Here is a 24,434-nt window from a genome sequence, read left to right as displayed (position 1 = left end):
GCTTCACGCTCTGACCTGTCAGCACAGAGCCCAACATGGGGCTTGACCTCATGAACCATGAGATCATGACCTGAGCTGAAGTCGGATACTTAACCGACTGAGCCATCCAGGTGCCCCTAGTATTTTTATTTTTGACCAGGCTCCATGTTTCTGTAGAGTGAAGTCAAGTTATTATCTTGACTTTCTTTTTTTGTGTTTCTCAGTTCCCCACTCACGCTTCATATACATAACAGCAAATTGCAAATTAGAAAATCTCCGGTCCATTTTGTTCCTGTCTTTCAGGTCCAGGGTATAATTGATTTGTTCTACTTTATCCCCCCTCCGCCCCAATTCATTTTTACTATGGTTGCAGCATCCTGGTTAAGGGAATCCCTACCTACTTAGGGGACATTTCAGGAGTGGTTGGTATGGTTGAGAGGTTAAAAATGGAATTGCAAGTGAAGAATGTGGAATTGACAAAACCTTAACTTGAACCTCCTCAACCTGGAATCTTCAGTGCTCGAAAACTGGCATTTGCTTGCTTCTGCCCCAGAATCAAGAAAGTGCTGGTGGCGTTTTCCTTTGGATTTTTAGTTTTTATAATGTTCTTGTTGACATCTGCCTTTATCGTTAAATTGCTGGAGTTTTCGACAAGTGAAGAAACCTGAGTGCAGCTATCACAGCCAGACTGCTGTGGACTAGTTCAGTGTGGTGATCAAGACTTTAGCTGCGCTTGTATTTCAGGTTCTGGAAAGGTCCTTGACTTGGAACCCATACGTAGTCTTTGTTTTGATTAGCTTGGTAAATTATGAATATAAAATATTGTTCAGTCCTGGTTTTGATTCAGGTTTAAGGTGAATGTTGGTGAATGAAAGGCTAAATTTGAGAGTAGGGTCTATGCCTGGCATATGTTACATATAGAAAAGATGTACTTCAGTGTTCTTTTAAAAAACAAAAAATTGGTTGAACCTGTTAAGTAAATACGTGACTCAGTAGTATGTTGTTTTGATTCTCATTCTTTTGCTGGTTTGCTGTTTGCCTTCTGTTTTGTTAGCATACTTCACACAGTTGCTTTCTCATATACAGTAATTGCTGTTCAGAAAACCTTAGGCCCCACATTTCCATCAGGGATGAGCTTAAGTCTGTAGAGGCTGTAGTAGCGTGGTTGGTTTCAGGAACGCCATTCTTGCACGGACTGAGGGTCAGGGGTTTTTGCCAATTCAGTTTATTAAGAAGACTGAGGTGGAGAAGTTCTCCTGATAAAGTTTTTTTTAATTAAATATTTTATCTGGTTAGGATGAAATAATTGGAAGCTGTAACTACAGCATCTTCAAATTTTTGATATTCATGGAAAGCAGTCTACTTGTCCTATCTTTGAAATACAAGGGGAAAACCTAGCTGCATTCATAATCTGTGATGCCATACCTCAGTTTTATGTTCACCTTTTACGTTCAGTTCAGGCCATGGTTTCTACCAGTCCTTCCAAATACAGGTAAAATTACCTTGCTTGTGTGGTCTTACTTTTTACTTCTTGAAAATCTTATGTTCCCCGAACCTTGAGGAAAATTAGAAAGTTTAAAAATTTTCCAAACAAATGTATCTGCTTGAGGAAACATCCCAATTTCAGGATCTTCTATTTATGTCTTGGCCTCCTGGGAGAATTAGAATCTGGTCTGCGAGAAGGCGTGTGTTTACATTTTCTGGCCCTTGTCACATGGAAAAAGAAAATTTTGGCATGTGTTCTTCTAGGAATCTTTTTTCCAGGAACGTAAGACTGGAACAAGTTGGATGAGCACAGAAAACATAAAGGCAGTCCCCAAAGTTGACTGGGTGCATGTTCTCCTGCGAAACCTTAAGTTTGATGCTACCTAATCCCTAGTGGGTAGTTTAAGCAGGGGGCATGTGTATATGTATTTTCCCCTTTAATACTCAGCCGACTTGAAGGGCTTTTCCAAGTGAAAAACCTGAAGCAGAAACGTGCCCCAGGGTTGCACAACTCAGTGAGTGGCTGGGCCAGCATCCTACGGGACAGTCTCAGCCTAGAAGCAAGCTCTGCTTTTCATCACTGTACCTGTAAAAGGAGTGTACAACATCGTGGTGGTACAGGTAAAGTCCCTTTAGGTTGAAGGAAGTATTACCCATCTATTTTGAGTCCCTGCAGAGAGAACCAGCAGTACCATGTTTTGGGGGAATATAGTGGTAAACTGGAAGACACAGTTCCAGCTTTGCTGGAGCTTACATTCTAGTAAGGGAGACAACCCACAAATGCTAGAGAAAGTGTGGTGAAAGACAAATGTGGTGAATTTCATTTTTGTTAGAGTACACAGGCAAGGCAGAGACTTAAGTGAGGAAGGACACCATTGCCGGTGACTGGGGGGTAGAAGAGCTGGAACAAGTGCAGATATCTGAGTTCTGTTAGTTTTGCATTCAGTTCAGCAGGCTTTTGTTTTACAGGTTGCCTTCAAACCTTTAATGAAAGAACTGACAGTGCATAGCAAATGTTTAATGCTTAATTTTTTCCCACAGGGCTTTTTCATTTGGTAATGTAGACATTGCCTTGAGGTACATATTTTTTCCCATTTTACAGAAGTGAAAATTAAGATGCAGAATTGAGCACAATATGAAATAGTTTAATGACTCTCCATACTGTGCCCATCACCCAGCTTCAACAAGTAATCAACATTTACCAGTCTTGCTTCATCTACACTCTGCCCCCTTGGTTTTGTTTTCTGGAATATTTTATATTAACTTTATCTTAAAACTTTAAACCTTTAGAAGAGTTAATAAGACCAGGACTGCCTGGTCAGTTAAGTGTCTGACCTTGATTTTGGCTCAGGTTGATCTTATGGTTTGTGAGATTGAGCCCTGCTTTGGGTTTTGCACTGACAGGGCAGAACCTGTTTGGGATTCTTTCTCTGCCCCCCTCTCTCCCACTCCCCCCAACAAATAAGCATTTAAAAAAAAAAAAAAGACCAGTTCAATTAATACCTGCAGGCTTTTCACCTAGATCACTGATTGTTAGAATTTGCCATATTTGCTCTTTTTTGTTTGTTTTAATCTGTACTGTTTGAGAAATGCAGACATCTTGACATGGCTTTTTAAAAAATTTTAAAGGAATGAGGGCTTTCTTCTTAACTACAACATAACCATTACACAATTCTGACATTGATACTGTATGATAAAATGTTCAATATATGTTCAAATTTATCCTGTTATTCCATTAATATCTTTTAGATTTTTCATCCAGTATTCAGGGATCAATCAAGGATTTAGTTGTTTAGTTTCCTTGATCTAGAGCAATTCTCTGGTCTTTGTCATTAATGGCAGTAGCAGTTTGAAGAGTCCAGGCCCACTGGTCTTTAGAATCCCACAATTTGGATTTGTGTAGTTGGTTTTCTCATGACTACAGATAGGTTAAACATTGTTGGCATAACTGTTAAATACGGATGTTAGTGTATTTTATCAGGAGGCATTGTCTCACTATTGATGCTAAGCAGTCAGTGGGTTTAGGTGATACCCACTAGATTGCCCCACCGTAAATGTATTTTCCTTTTGTAATTGGTGACTATTCTGGAGTGACAAACGAGACTGTGTATTCTCTTTAGTCTTCTACTTGGTTTAGCATCTATTGATAATTCTGAATCAGTTATTGCTGGACTATGTTAAAGCAAAGTGCAGATCTAAAATTTCACCTGTGTTTAGTATGTATTCAAAAGAGACAGGCTTTAAAGAAAAAAACCACAGTGCCTTTATTACACCAAATGAATTCCATAACAAATTCTCTGAATTGTCTCAAATGTTTGTCCCCCGTTGGTTTGCCTGAATCTGAATCCAAACAAGATCCACAGGCTGCATTTACTAGATGGCCTGTTGAGTCTTTTACTCTAATAGATTTCCCACCCTTCCATTCTGAATTTGGTTGATCATTTCCTGGTGTTTGATGTGTTCAGCTATTCTGGGTATTTTCTCTAAAGTGGCAGGTAGAAATTTGATTAGTTTTCAGGTTGCTTTGTTTTGCAAGAGTACGTAAGTATTCTGGGTGTAGCATCATGTGTCTACCTTTTAGAGAAGATTAATTCTTGGTGGGTGCAGATGCTGTCAGCCTCATCCATCTGTTTTAAAGTTCCCCATCAACCTTTCACCTAAGGATTCTAGTATGCATTGTAATCATTGCCTAGGATTTGTATAGTTGCTTTCTCATGATTAGAGGTAAAGTTAAGTTCTGATGATTCATTAGGGACTACAAAGGGTGATTTTCTAATTGCATTATTCCTTTTGTATCAGTGAGATTTTTTTTTTTCTGACTTGTGTTTATTACTATTTTGTGTATCTTCCTGGGGAATGTTGTAAAAGGATACATTCTTCATCCGTACTTCACAGAGGATGTTCCTGGATTTCCTTAATGATATGTCCTCAATTTTCTCATCTGTAAATTGGGGGTAATTATCATGCCTTCCTCTTGGGGTTTTTGTGAAGATTGGATGGGTTGGTACATGTAGTGTAGAAATGGTGCTTGGCATGAGTGTTGGTCAGTGGTAGTTAACAAAGTAACTCAGTTCTTTGGAAACATCTCAAGTTTCAGGTGTAATGGAGAGGTGGAGAAGGGAGAGAGCCTTCCTAAGCTGACATGAGCGAGCGGCTTGGGCTTGTATTGAGTGGGCTAAAGGAAGGTGCTCCTTGCCCACAGTGACTTGCCTTTTGCATGGAAATGACTGCAAGACAAGAAGCACTTGCATGTCACTGCACACTATTAGGTGGATGTTGGTGATAGCGGGAGCGCGTTCTGAAATTGAGTACAATGAAGTATGTAGACCACTCTTAGCGGTGGGCAGGTAGGATGAGATCGAGGCTCCAGACACAGATTTTTACTACCTCATGGCCCATTGATATCCCTCCCCTCCCCCCATTGAGATTTTTATCTGAGCAAAAGGCTTCTTGTTGCCTCGTTTGATTTACCTTGTCATTCCACACACCCTCCAGACTGTGATAGCTGATGGCTTTGGTATGGAAGGAAATGCTGTACTCTCTTTTGACCTTTTAATCTGCCATTATTTATTGCTTTAAAAAACTCACCATTGATGATTGTGTAGGATATTGAAAGTTTAACACTCTCGGTTGGGTACTTGATCATTAATATTTGATTCTTCTACTTAACAAACACTTGTCCTACCTGTTGTGTGCCAGACTCTTCTAGACACAGGTTACATCACTGAACAGCACAGACCAGAATCTCTACCCTGATGGAGTTTACATTCTGGTAGTGAGGAGACAACAAACATAAACAAGTGTACAGTATGTTTTGAGTGCTATGGAAAGAAAGCAGGATGGGGTGCCTGGCTGGCTTAGTTAGTAGATCATCAGACTAGTGATCTCAGGGTTGTGAGTTCAGGCCCCACGTTGGGTATAGAGATTACTTTTAAAAATAGATAAATCAGGTTGAGAGACTGAGATGGCTAGGTGAGTTACTTTTGAGTAAAGATGTAAATGAGAAGAGAGCAAGTTTTGTGAAAATCTGGGAGTGCTGCGTGTACCCTGCATAGGGAGCAGCAAATGTCAAGGTCCAGAAGTGTATTTGGTGCATTGTGAATAAAGGAGTGACTGCTGTGTTGGTTAATACCCTGCAGTGGACCAAGGGCCAGAATTTAGAGATAGGTGAAGATGTGAGGGCATTTAGTTAACTAGATGAGATGAAATGGTGATTTGGACTAGAGTTCTAGCACTTGAAATGGTAAGTGGTCTGATTCTTTTGAGGTAGACCCAACAGACTAGTGAACTCATTGTGTGTGGCTTGAGAGAGACTCTGCACAAGCAGTCAGGGATGACTATATTACTGACATCATAGGACTTGGGCAATAGTGAGGGTGGGGTTGCCATTCCTTGAGATGGGGAGGACTGGAGGAAGACAGGCCTAAGGGATATGAGCCAAGTTATTCATGCTCCCAAACAAGGATAGGTGGTCCCCAGACACTTAAGTCAGAACTGTGCCCCATAGATTTTACTGTGAACTCTTCCATCTATCGGTTATGTATTGCCAGTTCTTTTAACCTAATGTCTTAAGGATGGAAGAGAGAGCAGGTGAAGGAGTCCTGGCTTGGGTAAATTCATATAGCCTATGGTAACAAAGTCAGGTGGAGAAAGGACTAGATTTAATTTTTTTATTCTCTGGGAACAGGGTTAATTAACACTGCAGAGAGAATGAAGGCAGAAGCCTTGGGTTTGGATGGTGAGAAGCATGATGAGCCCTGGTCTTATAGCATCTGTTCTAATTGTTTACTTACCTCTGTTTCTCCTTACATATATCCATTAACATGTGATCATACGTAAATACTTCAGTTGAATTTTTATACTGTGCTGTTGTAATAGTTTATTTTGTAAACATTTGTTATATATACATACATACATCTCCGGTATTTTTTCTGCAAGCACAGATTCTTAAACATGGATGATATGGAATAATCTTTTATTAATTGATACGGATTATGCTTCTTTCTATGAGTAAAGAAATGTTCTTGTCATTGAAGTTAGTATTGCCTACTGATTACAAGGGCAGAAACTGTTTAGACCAGTACATGTGAGTGCAGATCTTGATGTAAATAGAAATAAATAACTGTCATGGGGCAAGTTCTCCTACTTTTTGGCTTCAGGTTTCTTATCTGAAGTGATCGTAACTGTACTTGTCCCATGATTGTTGTGAGGAGCACAGTTATGCACACAGCACTCTGGGTACAGTCTCTGTAAGGTGTTAGGACTTAGTTCAGTTAGTGTCATTTATAGCTCACTACCTCTTAAAAGCAAACAGGCACTGCTGCTCTCATTGCGTTTTCTCATTTCTCTCAAAAAGATGATTGGAGTTTGTTCCATGTATACGATCTGGTATCATCCACATAAACGTTGAGATTGGTGGTAATTTGAAAGTTGTCCCCATACCCAAAAGGTTTTCATTCTCTTGAGACTTCTTTAGAAAACAACAGCACAAAACATTGTGAGCTAGACTTCTGTATTGATGGAAGCAGGTTAAAAATTAGTATGTCTTGGAGAATGTATGTATATGGATGAGATGATAAACCTGGTAGTTTATGGTTTTTCTTAGGTAAGATTTTATTTGACCAAGTGGTTTACTTACATGGGAAACCATCCTCCTAAACCCCTTGGCTCCTCCATACTTTGCTAAAAGTGGAGCTGTTCCCATTGGTAGGGATTGTTCAGATCCCTGCCCACACTGCCTCTCTTTCCACCCCTGTGATGGTACACTGAGACTAGAAGAAATCCCCAGAATTCAGTTTAAACGCCATTTGAGTTCAGAGTTTCGTGCATTTCTTATGTACTTCTAGAAATTTGAATAACGAAGTTTGTAGGTATAATAGAAATGTTTTGCCAGAGAGATTTAAGGGTAAACTCCTTACATGTTTTGAGGACTGTTCTGTCATATGCTCACATGTAGTGTGTTCTCTTTAGCTCCACTTGTAACTTGAAATTGGCTGGAATTCATATCCGTTGCATTTGGAACCCTTCTTTTGCTTTTGAAGTGTCACTGATAAACTGCTACCAATACTCATTTCTACATTTTTAAAGTAAGTGTGGGTTGAAGAAGGTCCTATATGAGTACTTACATACTCTGTACCATGCACCATTAACCTACTCTGCTGGTGGAATTTGCTTTACTGAACCTTGAATCAAGGTGTCAGAAGTGAAAATGAGTTATGAAAAGTCCGTAAGTAGAATTTTGTATAAATTTAGTTTGTGTGTGTGGTTTACTTGAAGTCATGTTAATAGGAGCTAATTATTCATGATATGGTTTAAATATTTGTGGGAGAACTACGTATTTAATAAATTTCTTTATCCAGTTCTTTTATCCGTAAATAACTTTTGTGAGGAACCTAATATGCCTCTATTATAGTTGGCAATTTAAAAGGAATTGATATCCTCAGTTTTAGTCCATACAAGTTGTAAAAGGTAAAGTGACATTTACTGAGTGCCTCTTTGTTGCACTGGGCAATATTCTGTGCTTTCTGTATGTTAATTATTCCTTATCAAACCATTAGGAGCTAGATGGTGATCTGATTTTACAGATGAGACAGTTGAGGCTCATACAGATTACTTGCTAGATCCTGCATTTAGGAAGTAACAGCTTGGGCTCCAGCCTTCAGAGTTTGTCTGCTTTCTTGATCACACCGCTTATATGCATGTAAGTTTTCAGAAGTGTCTGTATGTATTCTGTAACCCTCAAATTACTAGCTGGTAACAGTGAGTGTTTTTCACTGGATCAGAATGTAAGCAAGACCTGGCAGTGCTGGGCTGGCCTGTTCAGGTAGTCCTTTGAGTGTGTGGTTTTTAAAGTGACTCCAAAGCTAAAATGATTGTCGTTCGGTCACTTCTGGTGTCACTTATTCTACCCTTTGTGAGTCCCTTTGCTTCATTAATTTGTTATGACGTGGAGCCCTGATAGCTTTAGGAATTGCTTTTCTTGTTCTCTGTTGGTGACTTTATTTCTAGATTGACTATATGTCCTGGATTTTATAGAGTGTCCCAAAATAATTTCCTACTTTGGAAGATAAATTATATGGTCACCCTAGATAATAGAAAAGAGATGTTGGATTTGGTTATTATAATAATTATATTTTTAATATATTACCTAATGGGAGGTTAATAGCCAATTTAATTTGGTGTTACCTGTTTTCCTTTTTCTAGTTCAAACAGCAAATGTTTAGGTATGCTTTTCTATTTAGATTAATTCCTCGGGTGTAATTTAATTCATCCAAACAGTACCAAAATTGTATTCTGATTTTGTGCAAAACTATCAACAGAACACTTTCTGAGAAAGAAGCCCTCTCCTCTGTGGGGGCTTCTGCTCTGTTTTACAGTGCCCTTGTGTTTTGAGATTTGGCTAAATTCATTATACTGCCCATCACCACTAGGGGACCACTTTATGCATTCTACACGTAATACTTCTAGTATGGAAGTACTTGTTTCCTTAAAAATGTGCTACCAAGGAACCAACGCATGTATTTATCATTCCTGTACCTATTGTATTACTTGTCTCACTTAATGGGATTTACCTAAACCGTGTAGCAGCTTAGTTCTAATATAAAAAAATTTAAAAAGCTGCTTTTTGGCTGATGAAAAATTTTCCCATGTATATTTTTCTGAAAATAAAGGAATTCTGGTTAGTGTTCATTATATTTTTGTCATAGAAATATTTACCTCAAAGGAAAGAGAAAAATACAAAGAACTTATATTGTGTATTTTATTTGGAACCTTATTTAAGGAATGCACAATTTATGTCCTCACAAAGTTCAAGGCTGTGACTGTGACAATTTCTGTTCATGACTAGAATGTAAAACTTAGCTGCATTGCATTATAGTATTTTATATCTTTCTACCAACTAAGTTGACCTATTTTTGGTTTTGTTTGTTTTTCCTTTTCCAGTCTTTACCGGGTGTTGGTTTCTGGATGTATTTTGTTTAAATTGGAAAAATCTTAAGCCTGCCCACAGACTGGTATGGTATCCAGTGAGATGGGGACTTCTTGGCAGTGGCTTTTGAATAGTCTGAGGAGGCATAGGCAGACAGAGTTGAAAAGTCAGCCTTGAGCTAGTGTTTGGCCACTCTCTGCTACCTCTCCTGTGGGCAAAATGTCTTTTCTCTCTAGCTTACCTGCCGTCTGGAGAAGTTAGGGGTTAGATCAGTGTGAACATTCATTCATCAGGGAGCAGAATATGGTTCAGATATCTGACTTGTAGAGATTGTATTTGACAAAACAATGTTACTGAAATTAGCAGTGTTTACTAGTGATTTAGTGATTGTTCTGCTTCTGAGCACTTGGTTCTCTGAACAAATAAGCTACCGGTAGGGGCTGCTACAACTCACCCCCCCCTCCCCTCCCAGCAAAAACCCCTGGATGTTTTGTTTGTCCCTTCTTGGGGGAAACACAGGGTTGGTCAGCCACCGCTACTGAGAAGAGCAACACCTGACAGGGCTATTTTGACTGGAGTTAGGCTTTCCTCTGTAAATTGAAACCGGTGGTTTGGTTCTCGAATGGTGGGGAGCGCCTTGTTTAAGGCCAGATTTCATAACAGCCAACAACTGTTTTTGTAATTANGTGAGCATGGGAGAGGGGTGGAGAGAGGTGGGGATGTGTGTGTGGAGAGAATCGTAAACATACTCAATCCCACGACCTTGGGATCATGACCTGAGCCGAAACCTAGAGTCAGACACTTAACAGCTGAGCCACCCAGGCACCCCTAAAGGTGCTCTTTTAAATAGTTAATGCTTATTAGTCATCTGATTATATTTTATAAAAAAAAATTTAGGTCATTCTTCTTAGATAATGTCCAAGTATTTCTTTAGAAAGTTTTTGGGGTGGGGGAAGTGGTCATTAACTAACCACCAACTTCAAGATTTAGCAAGTATGAAGTGATATAAATCCCGACTGTTAGTGTATTTTTATGTTGTTGTATGTGGGAGTTTTATTCAGTCAGTCATTATTGACACTGGGTTTTAGGAGGAAGGATTTTAATCAGTTTTCTTAGTATAATTATTATAGTGCTTCATGCTTAAAAAGGCATAAAGTTGGGTTTAAGTAAGACATGTCTGTCTAGGCAGCATTATGAATAAGACCTAATAACCTAATTCAGTAGAACATTTATCTTTAGGCATTGTTTCCAACTCCTTGCCAATGAGAGGTGTGTTTTTAAAAGTTTTTAATACTGTGGTCTGTTTTGAACAGATTTGGAAAGAAGTAGCTTTAGTATCATTAATGGGACTTAAGTTTACTTCTGATTTTTAATCTACCTAGATTCATCAAAAAGCACCGACTTTGTTGAGTATAGAAAAATATTTCACTTGGCAGTTGCTTTATCACAAAAGGAGAAATCATGTTAGAAGTTGATGTGTGGAGGCATTAGGTTGAATAATAAATTGTTCTTTATATTGATCTTTCTCAGCTACAATTGTAATTAACTTTGTAGATTTAGAATTTGTCTCTTTTCCAGGAGAAAAGCCACCAGATTCATAAATTTGACTTTAGGTGGATTTAAATGTCTGTTTTCCAGAGTGATTTTTTTCCTTAATCCAGGACTGAAAAATATATGATTGACTTAATTAAAGATAACTTACTATCTAATGGTTGATTAATGTTTGTTTTATTGAGGTTTGGAAGATATAACAATACATTATTTTTCTGACTTTCAGAAAATTTTCTTCCCCTCTCTACTCTCCTTGGTTTCTATACCCTTTAGCAAGAAAGCATTATTGAAAGGAAAAAAAATACTCAACAAAATCAAACCTTGTGTCTGTGTGCCTTTATCCCTCAGATTCTCTTGGAAATAATGCCTGATGAAAAGGAAGGCAAGGAGACTACTTTTCTGAACATTTTTCAAAAATCTTCTGATGTCTACCTTTTAGCTAGCAGAAGTAGTAAAATTTTAGGGTTTTATAAGTTGTATGTTCCTCATTTTTTTGTGTGCAATGTCTTGTTTTCCTTTAGGGCAGGAGTCCTCACAATTTCTACATTGCTGTATAACTACCACAGATAGAAATTTGTAGGAATTTAGGAAAATTTCATTATATAAATTTGCATAGACTGTGCACAGTGATAATCTGTGTTTTTGGGAGTAGATGATAATGTACAGTAAACTCTACCTGCCTGTTCCATCCAAGACCGTAACCGGTTATAAAAAGTGCCTTGTTTGGGATTTATAGCATTTGAAGATTTATTCTGGTACCCTTATGAATAATTAGTGTTTTTTTTTTCTCCCCTTGCTCCTTTAAGGTGCTTTAATTAAGATCTCGGTGTCTCTTCCAGTCTGAGGCGACCACAGTAAGACAAGAAAAGGCAGTGTCACGGTAGGCAGTTCTTAGTTGCTAGAGAAGTTAGGCTGCTTACTTATGAGGTTGATAACCTCATAACTTGTTCTTAGTTCGAAATGATAAGTATTCTCATGACTTTGAAGTATCAGATGTGCTCGTATAGTTTTTCTTCTGGAACTGAGGTATATTTTAAACGTTTTTTTTCCTTTTATAAAGAATGTCTTGTTGCGCCGTTTTGCTAGACTGAAAGTTCCTCATCACTTGGTGAGACCCTCCTCTAATTCAATCTTTGTCTTTTGTCTTTGCTGCCTTGCAGGGTTGGTACAGTAGGCTTCACTAACTTAGCTGCAACTCAGAATTTCTCCTCCAGCACCTGAGTAAATGCTGATGGTCTTGTGGAGAGTGGATTAAGAGTACGAGCTAAGTTCTCAATCCCAATTAAGAAGCGGAGGAAAATTTAAACTGTCTCCTTCAAAGTTTATCACAACCACCACCATCAAGACAGCAAACCAAAGGACAAAGACTTTGACCTGCTGTGTTGCTCTGTGTAGTCCAGTTCACGTATGGTTTACAGACTTGGCTGGGGTTACTAATGAGTAAATAAAAAGTTGGACACTTCTGTCATTGGACACTTACTCACAAAGTTACCAAAATGAGGGCTGTACTGGAGACAGCAGACATTGCCATAGTGGCCCTGTATTTTATCCTGGTCATGTGCATTGGTTTTTTTGCCATGTGGAAATCTAATAGAAGCACCGTGAGTGGATACTTCCTGGCGGGGCGCTCTATGACCTGGGTAGCAATTGGTGCCTCTCTGTTTGTGAGCAATATTGGGAGTGAGCACTTCATTGGGCTGGCAGGATCTGGAGCTGCAAGTGGATTTGCAGTGGGCGCATGGGAATTCAATGCCTTACTGCTTTTGCAACTTCTGGGATGGGTTTTCATCCCGATTTACATCCGGTCAGGGGTATACACCATGCCTGAATACTTGTCCAAGCGATTTGGTGGCCATAGGATTCAGGTCTATTTCGCAGCCTTGTCTCTGATTCTCTATATCTTCACCAAGCTCTCAGTGGATCTGTATTCGGGTGCCCTCTTTATCCAGGAGTCTTTGGGTTGGAACCTCTATGTGTCTGTCATCCTGCTCATTGGCATGACTGCTTTGCTGACTGTGACCGGAGGCCTTGTTGCAGTGATCTACACAGACACTCTCCAGGCTCTACTTATGATCGTTGGGGCACTCACACTCATGATTATTAGCATGATGGAGATTGGCGGGTTTGAGGAAGTTAAGAGAAGGTACATGTTGGCCTCACCCAATGTTACTTCCATCTTGTTGACATACAACCTTTCCAACACAAATTCTTGTAATGTCCACCCTAAGAAAGATGCACTGAAAATGTTGCGGAATCCAACAGATGAAGATGTTCCTTGGCCTGGATTTGTTCTTGGGCAGACCCCAGCTTCAGTATGGTACTGGTGTGCTGACCAAGTCATCGTGCAGAGAGTCTTAGCAGCTAAAAACATTGCTCATGCCAAAGGTTCTACTCTTATGGCTGGCTTTCTGAAGCTTCTGCCAATGTTTATCATAGTTGTCCCAGGAATGATTTCCAGGATACTGTTTGCTGATGATATAGCTTGCATCAACCCAGAGCACTGCATGCAAGTATGTGGAAGCAGAGCTGGGTGCTCTAATATTGCTTACCCACGCCTGGTGATGAAGCTGGTTCCTGTGGGCCTCCGGGGCTTAATGATGGCAGTCATGATTGCAGCTTTGATGAGCGACTTGGACTCTATCTTTAACAGTGCCAGTACCATATTCACGCTCGATGTGTATAAACTCATCCGCAGGAGCGCAAGCTCCCGAGAACTAATGATTGTGGGGAGGATATTTGTGGCTTTTATGGTGGTGATCAGCATTGCATGGGTGCCAATCATCGTGGAGATGCAAGGAGGCCAGATGTACCTTTACATTCAGGAGGTAGCAGATTACCTGACACCCCCAGTTGCGGCCCTATTCCTTCTGGCAATTTTCTGGAAGCGCTGCAATGAGCAAGGGGCTTTCTATGGTGGAATGGCTGGCTTTGTTCTCGGAGCAGTCCGTTTGACACTGGCCTTTGCGTACCGTGCCCCAGAATGTGACCAGCCTGATAACAGGCCGGGCTTCATCAAAGACATCCATTACATGTATGTGGCCACAGCACTGTTTTGGGTCACAGGACTCATTACTGTGATTGTTAGCCTTCTCACACCACCTCCCACAAAGGAACAGATTCGAACCACCACCTTTTGGTCTAAGAAGAGCCTGGTGGTGAAGGAGAGCTGCTCCCCGAAAGACGAACCATACAAAATGCAAGAGAAGAGCATTCTGAGATGCAATGAGAATAGTGAGGCCATCAACCACATCATTCCCAATGGGAAATCCGAAGATAGCATCAAGGGCCTTCAGCCTGAAGATGTTAATCTTTTGGTGACCTGCAGAGAAGAAGGCAATCCAGTGGCTTCATTAGGTCATTCAGAGGCAGAAACACCAGTAGATGCTTATTCCAATGGGCAAGCAGCTCTTATGGGTGAGAAAGAGAGAAAGAAAGAAACAGAGGATGGAGCCCGGTACTGGAAGTTCATAGATTGGTTCTGTGGCTTTAAAAGTAAGAGCCTCAGCAAGAGGAGTCTCAGAGACCTGATGGAGGAGGAGGCTGTTTGTTTACAAATGTTGGAAGAGCCTCCACGAGTTAAACTAATACTAAATATTGGACTTTTTGCTGTGTGTTCACTTGGAATTTTCATGTTTGTTTATTTTTCCTTATGAACTTTTAAGGATATGATGAGACACTAACTTAAGAAAATACTGGTCTTTTGGGAAAAAAAAAAAACATGTAACTGTTGCATCTCTCAGGCATTGTTTACGCTGTAGGTTTTAGCCAAATTTTACTTAGCAGAAAATCATCTATTGCAAGACTTTATTTTCCCAGAGATGGATGAAAGCAAATTTTCAACCTAAATGAAGTAAAACTTGTTTAACAGACTGAATTGTGCAAATGTGGTTTAAAATTTTCCATACCAAAGTAAGGAGAGACCAATTATTCTCATAGAACACATAGAACAGAATATATGCTAAGATATTACAAATAAGGTATACTGTCTGCACTGCCAAATCTTGGTAGGCCTTCTTAACCTGAAGTAGAAGACTTGCTCATTTCAAAGTTTTTTCTGTCTCTTTAATCTCTACTACCATTTAAAACTGAATTTGTAGACATTGTATAATCAGTTGTGTACTGAAAATCTAACCATGTGCTTGTGAGGTACTTGTGTCGGGACAAGTTAGTTCGTTTGCAAGGCTCATTTTGCTAGCATGAGCCTGTGGGTTCTGACTGCCAAAAGAAAGGAAGAAGAATGTTTTCCTATAGCTGTTCTTGTACCACCAGTATAAGGAATGTTGAGCAAAAGTTCCAGTTCCCCCCCCCTTTTTTTTTCCTCCTACTTTGACTGAAGTTTAAGTGAACCACACTCAAAATGACCATCAAGTCTATCTTGGTAAAGTTATCTCATGACTGTATTGTCGGATGATTAGGGGAGAAAATGAAGTAAACATTGCTGATGATCCCCAGATTTATTGACCAAGTTCAGGTTGTTTTTACAGTTTGGGAATTAGCAGTCCTCAAGCAGGGTTTGGTCAGTTTATGCTAAACAGGTGACTATTCATACTCCACTAATTCTCTAGCTTTGTTCTTTGTTCTTGTCATTTGGTAACATTTTTTTATTAGCCACATACCTTTCCAAGTGGTTTCAGTCAGAAGATAGGTCCAGAAATTTGAAGAAAATTGTCACTGCCTTTGTGCTGAGTTGCCCCATGATACATTAAAGTTGAGTTTTTCGAGGGAAAATTTAATTCTGAGATCATATTGTGTCCTTGAGAAGTTTCTTTTCCCCCCTGATTTACTTTTTTTTGAAAGACTTACCATTCTTACACAGCCTCTACATTTTTGTTTAAAAAGCTACATTGACTTAGAGCATGAGGAGGTTTCAATGCAAACTGGGCATCAGTAAGAGAAAAGTCAGAGTGCATGCTTTGCCATCGGTAGGTTGTCAGTATAGTCTTTTTGTGGAATGGATAGCATGTTAAAGAGGTGTCAAGAATAAGAACTTCTGGGCTTCATAGTATGTCTTGTGCAGGATATTGTAGGACTTGTGTAATTGTAGGAGCCTCTGTCTTCACATGGCATGGTGCTCCATTGTAACCTTCATGGATAGGAATCTTTTTCACAATCTGATTCCCCTTCGTGAGGACAAGGTACAAAAGATGTTGGAGAAAAGCTCTATAGATCATGTAGTTATGTGTCTGTGTGCTCAACATGGTCCTTTTTCCTCCATGACATATGAAGGAAATTAACTGTGTATCTACTTTCTTTGACTTTCCTGTAATCTCTGATACTTTTTAAATTGCATGATTTTATTAAGCTTGTATTCTTTAGGGAAAAGTATTACTTTTTTAGATACTTTTGTAGATTTTGAATCAAAACTCAGTCCTAATGACTTTAAATTTTTTGTATTCTATAAACTAGTTTCATTATGATGGACTTGATTAGTCCAAAGTTGATTTTAGAAATTATCAGGTAGCATAATGTCTTCCCATCTCCAGGAGGCTTTCTGATGGACTGAGTCTGTATATGAAAAAGTAATTTATGTATGAATAGCATGATTTCTGAGAGCTTAGAGTGCCTTGTAGAATTTTTTTCCCCCAATTTCACTCTTACGGTTTAGAAGCTGGGGGCCAAATTAATAGGGACCATCCTTTTCTTGAATGGAGGAGGCTGTGGCTGTGACATGTCTAAGGTTACAGAAAGTCTTTTGGGAAGAACGGAAAACCATGTATCCAAAGCTGGACTCCTGGTTAGTCGTCTTCTTTTCTCAAAGGAACTATTTTTTCCTTTGAGACAACCTTTTTGGTATTTGGGAAAATAATAGGACCTTAGATTTTTCAAATTGGCATTTAAGTTGTAGGAATCAGAATTTTCTTTGAACACATTGCTGTAGAACTCCAGAAAGAGGATTGACACATTGGCTGGGCAGCCTTCTTACCCCTTCTTTTTACAGCATAAATTACTAGGTGGTGTTTATGTGGGTTTTTTTCCCCTTTGTTTAATATTGAGTCCTAATAGTTTGGAGTATTAGGATCCCCTACTTTCTCTTTGCTCCTGTCTTAGTACGATACATGAAATACATCCTCTTGTGTCTATTTGTGTGTATATAGCAGTAGGTCAAGTTTAGAGTACTAATGTCTGTAAATAAGGAATGACTATTAGCATATCCATTAGGATGTTTATTCTTGCCAGTATAAACAACACTGTGGAGACTGAAGTCCCTGAAGCTTGCCTTTCTTACTGCTTTCCAGTAATAGATAATGTGCTTGAATAAGTATGAATTGCTGATTGCAACTTCATTCAGGGGACCATTGTTCAGTCTAGATTTCATTAGGAGATTGTTCATGGAATGATACATGGTCTGTTTTAAGCTAGTAAAATGTTCATACTTTACACGAACTAAATGGGTCCTAAATGATAACATTTGATCTGTAGACATATGTATTTTTATATTGGTTCAAGCTAAGGTTGAGAATTGAATAAGAGTGATACGGACTAAAATAGTTACCTAAGAGTCAAAATAAAGTGAGGACAGTGGTCTTCAAAAGATAGAGACGAATATTGTCTTATCTGCTCTTAATGGTATCCCCAGTTCTTAGATTTTTGTCCTTCCATACAATCTCAGTCTTAAGATCTGATGAGAAGAGCTTACTACTCCAGCATGTAGAATAATTACTGGCTCCAAAAATACCATATCCTTTTGCCCCAGGATGGTACGTGGCGTTGAAACAGCTGAGCCGAGCTTTTTCCGCAGCCATTCTTTTCCTGGTGAGGTTATCACTCATATCTTTAGGTTAGAGAAGCATCAAGCAGTAGTGGTGGTACTGTGTCCTTTGGCCTAAATTCAGCAGATCTCCTGTCCCAAGGCTTCCTTTTTTCCCTTGGCTCAAAGGATGCATTGTCTTTTTGCACAAAGAAGCTGGCCAGGGTCATAGTTCTTAGCATGTCAGGTAATTAGCAGAGACCTATCATATGTGAAGCTTCACATTTTAAGAATTGATTGGGAGCTTGTCACTCAGTTCTCTAACCTGAGGCTAACTGGGAGTGGGGAACTGAAAAGTCTTGTTCAGGGCGCTTGAGTCTGTGAGTGTCTCCTGTTTCTCAGTCTACTGCTTTCTTCCCTATACTTACAGGGTAAATGGATCTTTACCCTCTTTGAATATCATTTAGGGTAGCCTATGGGTTATTCTTATTCTTTATTAGCTCTTAAAAGGTTAGACCCGTCAGTGTTCCTACTTGGCAGTATTTGGCTTACTTACTTTGCTTATACTTTTTACCCTGCTGTGTTGTTTTCATCTGAGGTATGGTGGTTAGAAAGGACCACATGGGTGTGGAGGAGTTACACCTTAACCATTCCCCAGTTTAGGTTGAGAGACGCATGTAGAACATTCCTGTTAGTTATGTGACCACACAGACCTGCCAGGACAATTTTTCTCTGAAGGTCAGAAAAACTATTAAATGAGATGCTGACAAATCCTGGCTGATACAGACTTAACAAATTAGGTAATGGACAAACATTAGGTTAAAATGTGCAGACATAGAATTCTAATGTGGATTCTAGAACTTGAAGCATCTTGGCTATTAGCTAGTTTAAGCCTTTCCTCATATAGATTAGGATACCAACGAATAAGATCCAGCCTGTTAAACTCTGGTTTGATGTTAAATATTGTGAAGATTGTGAAGTAGGAGTTTTTAATTTGAGGTTAAGTAACTCTTTGAGGCTAAATGACTGATAATTTGTTAGTGATGCTTTAGCAGAAAAAAATGCTTTTAGGCTTGTGTTCATAAGATTTCTCATTAGCAAAATGTTAAATTGCTAAGTCATTCTGATGTTGTTAGCTTGAACAGACTTTACAAATAGGATATATTCCTATCTGTGTGTATACCCACCTACCATTCAGAGAGACTGGTCTTTCCCTTTGCCTTCCCTCACATTTCTTTAATTCTTCGTCTGTTCTTTTAACATTTCTCAGATTTCTGTTTTGATCTTTTATCAGCTTAATTCACTTTCAGGCTTATTGCTGTGATGTGCAAAAGTGCTGCTTTGCCCTAGTTTTGATTACTGGGATCCAAATAATGATTCATTAAGTATAGTTGTGTTTAAATATATTGAATTTCAGTTAGCTTAAACTGTTAATTCTCAAGAATGATTTTCTCAGGCTAATGTTCACTGGTGTTCACTAATAATAAAAACGCCCTAATAATTCATCAGTATCTTATTCTGAAAACTCTTTCCTTCAAAAATTAGGGAGGCAACAATAGTTAAAATTTATACCAATCCCTTTGAAATGGTGGTATCACAATGCAGAGAGGAATAGAGTTTATTTTGATGCCAAAAAGCCTTGTTCTTTTAGTACTTAAAGGTGAAAAGTTGAAACTAGTCAGTTGGCGTACAGAGAAACCCTTTTGTACTAGTTAGGTATGAAGCTGGATTATATAAGAAGTAATCTTTTGATTACTACACTTGGTTAGACTTGGTTAGCTTATTAACTCAGGGCTGCAAATCCCTTTTCTTCCATTAAGGTCACTTCTCTTAATTTGGTATCCTTTTTATCAAACTCTCCCCTCTGTTGGAAGACTTGGTATTCAGCTCCTTTGACTCCTAGAATTGGATTTAGCTAAGGTTCAAACTACATAATAGGCTTTGCCAGTGCTGAGTCCCACACCATTATTCACATAGTCATATAATGTTTTTATTTAAACTTCTCTCCAATGCCAGGAATAAGGCTTTCAACTACTGATTCACCTTTAAAGGAATGTTGTGAGAATGGATATAATTTGTTTCTATTTCCATCTCAAATCCTTTAGAAAAGATAGGACTTCGGTTTTTGTTTTGGGTTAAGCACCCTGTTTCTCTGGTAACTAACAGCCTTAACCATTGGTATATTGCCATTTATTCAGAAATAAACGAAAAAGATTTGATGTATTTGTATTGTTACTCATTGCATGTACTTTACTTTTTAGGGGAGGACCATACTCTGAAGCTGTTGATTTAAACCAAATAACCTTAGTTTATGTGATGATTTTTTCAGTGTGGTTTGGTTACCTGGATTCACGTGTGAAGAGAGCGATGCTAGAACAAATAAGCAAGTGAAGAGCAAGTCAAGACAAAAAGCACAGTGGTCTCCGATTTTTGTGTGTGTAGGAGCAATGGCTTTACTCTCAGAAAAGCACTAGATCATAATTGTTGCCCGTGGTACTGAAGCCCTTCCGTCCTCTCCTACCCTTCCGTACTCCCAGTTAAAAATAGTTTACAGTCCGTGAACTCTATCAATAAGGGAAATACATATTTCAGTGATTTCTGTAACAGCACAAGTTGACAGTAGATAACCACAACCTTGTTGGAGACTTCCATTTATCTTGGTAAATTCACCTTGTACCCCAGTGCTGCTGGAGACAGGAGTGTTTACTTTGTTTATTGCCTTTGGATAAACTGGCCTGGATAATTTTTCAGCATTTAATTGTAGCCCAGACTTCTGTAAATGGAATTTTCCTTAATAACTCGCTTTTTGGTTATTATAGTTGGAAACTGAAATTAAGCTCATTGCTATTATTGAAATCCCAAATTGGCAAAGGCCAGTATATAGGGTATTTCATAATATAATCAGCTTCTGAAATTTCTGTGTTTTGATTAGTGCCTTCTGGTTGCCAATACTGACTCTGCTAGTTTACACATTTCCCTTTCTTGATAGAATATATTTATTTGTTACAATTCCTCTTTTTAAATTTTGTTATAACTAATAAGGAAATATAAAAAATACATTTATATTTACATACTTTATATGCAGCCTTTGTTTAGGTTCAAGGAAACCAAGTAGCTCTAATTCCTGTTGCAGTTTAAATGTTATTTATTCATCTATATTTGTTTTGTAGTCTTCATTAAAACTATAAAGTTACTTATTCTGTGAGTATATTTTAACTATTGTTTTTCCAGTGTAGGTTTAATAGGCTTATCTGAGAACATATGTGTGACAAGAGTTTCACATTCCATGGTAGGTAAAAACCTTAAAGTAAAGGCCCACAGAAAGCACAAATCCTGTTCACGCAGGTGTGTGTCTGCACACGTAGAAAGCACAAGACTTAACAGTATTTCTCAGTGTCCCACAAGTGCCAGTAACAGAGCCCACCAGGTGTTTGTCTCGGGAGTTCTGGAGGACCACAGTATCTGTCGAAAGCTCTAGACAGTGGGGTGATCTAAGTTGTGGTCCTAAATGAGAAGTGATTCAAATGTAATAAATGTAATAATCTGAAAAAGTGTACTACTGTAGTAGAAGGAGAGAAGACAAAAGAATGTTGGGATTCTACTTGGGGGTTACTTGTGAAAATGGGGTTTATGGATTCTTTCCTACCGTCTGGAACTAACTGGGACAGACTTTGAGGCTTTTGGTGGGTGGAACAGTTTGGTCAGCTTTTGCTTTAAGTTGTAGAGCCATTGGAGTTGGTTTTTTGTTTGTTTTCAATCTTAAATCTTCAGGAAATTTTACCTGCCATCAGTAGTTTCCTGAAAATATGGAGAAATTTCACATTTTAACAGGGCAAATACTTGTCTTTAATTTTTGTAGGTTTGTAAGAGGTGAACCTATCTTTATTTTTTGGTGTGCTTTATGCACTTCATTTTATTAGCGCAGAATTTGATCCAGGTGTTCTGAGCATCAAACGAAGTCTGAGACAGATCTGCCAGATGAGCTACTTTGCTTTTTCACAGTGGTTGTAAGACTCTGAAGGATTCTTTTACCTGTATCATTCTCCGCTTCATGAGTAGATTAGGTGAAATCTGTGGGTGCAGCAGAAGAAAATGCTTGTCTTGCACTCGGTATTGCCCTTGTTTTCTTTACCTGAATAGTCTAGTTTATCAAGATGCATAAATAATTTGTCTTGAATTTTGCCCATATATCAAAAGCTGTAACTCAGAATGGGAGAGAAATGACTACCTTTGTTCGTTCCCACTCTCTATTTTGTGTGTTTATCTTCTTAGGGAAAGACTTGGTCAACTCTGATAATATATGGAATGAAGATTAAAGCTGGTGTAGACTGATGTCACATGTCTTAGAAGGGTTAACCAGAGCGCCTTGAGGGAGAGATTTCCCCCTCCAGCAAAAAGCAGTCAGGTGTGTTCCCTCACAGTATTTTAGAATGTGAAACCTTAGGCTTGGGGTGGGGGTGTGGTGAGGGAGGGCAGAGGAGTGCCAGAAATGCAGGAAAAAATGGTTCGAGGAACATCTTTGGCTTAGCAATGTGTGATAAGGCAAAAACAGTTATAACCTGTTGATCCTAGATAGTATGCGTCTGTACCTTTAAATGTTTTTTAAATTTAAAATCATTTGTAAGAACTTCATGGTTTTGAAGATTCCTTTGGCAGAATTTCTTTCATTTATAATTCCATAAAATATTGCTTTAATTATTCGTCTAGGTGAAAGTAGTCCTAGCAGTGTAAATATGTATAATTAGAATTTTCTAATTTCACTTTGAGATCTCTAACTTTTGAGTGGCAAAAACAGATCAACAAGTCTTTTGCTCATGGACTTTTCTGTGGCGTTGTTAAAATGCAAAAGCTTTATTTTTGTTAATAATGACATATTAGTTTAGTGTCAGATGACGACACGGAATCTGTTCCCTGCTTTCCCCCACCAGTACTGCTGTGGTTTATAGATTGCCAACAGAGTCCAGAAATACAGCAGGGACCTACCCATTCTTGGCTTGGACACCCCATTTTCTGTTGCCCAGACCTATGTTGGCGATCATGTATGAACTATGTTATGCTTCTCAGTACTTATTGTTTTTTTTTTGATAAGGTGGATATCAAAAATAGTTGCTGTGCAAAAGTTAGTAGTCTTCTTCAAGAAGAAAACCGATTCCTTTTCTAATATCCTGTGAAATCGCTTCATTCATTTCTTTATTTTTAAGCCAAATGTCAGCAGAGTACTGCTGCTTTTATCTAGTACTTTTGATATGTAAGTATTGCATTTTAAAAAGATGTCTACATTGAAAATTGTTTTTCCCAGTGTCCTCCCTATTTGTTCATATTTTCTGTAAGAGACCAGTCTGTGCACTGGGGGGTGTGTATTGTGTAAATGTACCATTTTGTCAGTTATGCATTGTAGACCGAATGTGATTATAAATGAAGCTGTTGAGTTATTGGTGAGTTTTTTGAATTGTAAACTGATTTCCAGTGTACTGTTTATTGTCCACAGTTCTTTTGTTTGTTCGTTTGTTTGTTTCAAGGTTTGATTGATCGGGGTCCATCTTCACGTTGTACAATGTTTTAGTTGCAAGCAGAAAGTAGAATTTGGTATAAACCAGGTTATTTCTGTATTGAAAGGAATACAATTGAAATTGTAGATTTAGGATTGTTAACCATACATGACAATTCTAACTTGACTATTATTCTAACCTACTGTATACAATCTGATTTTTTAAATTGTAGACATGTATGATCTTGGTTTAGTGTGTTTTTAAAAGTGTTATTGTTGAAAAAAATGGAAAAACAATGAAGCAAATCTGCTAAAGAGCTGTCAGTTTTCATTACTGACTCTGTAAAATACACTGTTCTTTGTGTACTGTGTGTTATTTTGCCAGCTGCTGCATTAGCCTTCAAAAGTATTTGGAAACTTCAGATGAACTACATTTCTTGAAAAGTATATTCCTTTCTGTGGTATCTTGTCCTGTAACTGAAGTATAGTAATTATTTTATGGAAATGTTATTAGCACTTCTGTACCAACTTTGAATAAAATGAAAAATTTACATTTCTGTGACTGAGTATTTTCAGTATAAACATGTCTGCCCTCAAAAATTTACAAAGTTCTGTGTCTAGAGTTGAAGAGGTTTTACCTCAGTGCCTTTTCCCTTTCCCTTAGCTCAGCAAGGGTTTTGCCCTACCAGTTAATGCTGTTCTTTACCTGTGTAAACCGGGGCTTACAGATGTTGATTCAGAATTGAGTTACATGGCAATCGCCAAGTAAATAAAAATTCTTTTAGTTTATCACTTCTATTTTGAAATAATTTCAAGTTACATACAGGAAAGTTGTAAGAATAGTATGAAGAACTGTGGAATCATTTTCATCCAGATTCACCAGTAGTTCACATTTTTGCCACTTTAGCTTTGTCATTCTCTTTTTTTTCATACACACTTTCCTGAACCATTTGAGTATTAAGTTGCAGACATCATTCCCCTCTATTCCTTAAGTGGTTGGAGTATATTTAAGACAAAGAAAATCACTCCTGTAATCACAGTATAATTACCAATATCTAGAACATGACAGTGATGCAATATTTTAATCTGACGTCATTATTCAAATATTGCTGTTACAATAATGTCCTTTTGTAGCAGTTTTTTTTTTTTAAAGTTCAGAAGGCAGTCCATTGTGTTTAGCTTTTATGTCTCTCTCCTTTAATTAGCAGCGGTTCCTCAGTTTGTCTTCCATGGTATTGACAATTTTGAAATTTAGAGGCCGTTTTGTGAATGCCCCTCGTTACCTCATGATCAGATTCCCACTATGCATTTTTGCC

At 38.4% G+C, this 24,434-nt stretch overlaps 2 protein-coding genes across 2 annotated transcripts in view; both read left to right on the top strand.

Annotated features, from left to right (window-relative positions):
• Positions 1-24,434, top strand: part of MRPS6 (mitochondrial ribosomal protein S6) — a 138,125-nt gene that overhangs the window by 83,368 nt on the left and 30,323 nt on the right. The window lies entirely within an intron of this gene.
• On the top strand, positions 7,467-23,669 carry SLC5A3 (solute carrier family 5 member 3). The gene is made up of 2 exons (XM_077765481.1): positions 7,467-7,550; positions 12,103-23,669. The coding sequence occupies exon 2, from the start codon at positions 12,439-12,441 to the stop codon at positions 14,593-14,595; it is 2,157 nt and encodes a 718-aa protein (XP_077621607.1). The 5' UTR covers positions 7,467-7,550; positions 12,103-12,438; the 3' UTR covers positions 14,596-23,669.

This window comes from Crocuta crocuta, unplaced genomic scaffold (genome assembly GCF_008692635.1).
Source record: "Crocuta crocuta isolate KB4526 unplaced genomic scaffold, BGI_CrCroc_1.0 scaffold84, whole genome shotgun sequence".
NCBI lineage: Eukaryota > Metazoa > Chordata > Mammalia > Carnivora > Hyaenidae > Crocuta > Crocuta crocuta.
Note: the sequence above shows the minus strand (reverse complement) of the source record. Positions and strands in the feature narration are given on the sequence as shown.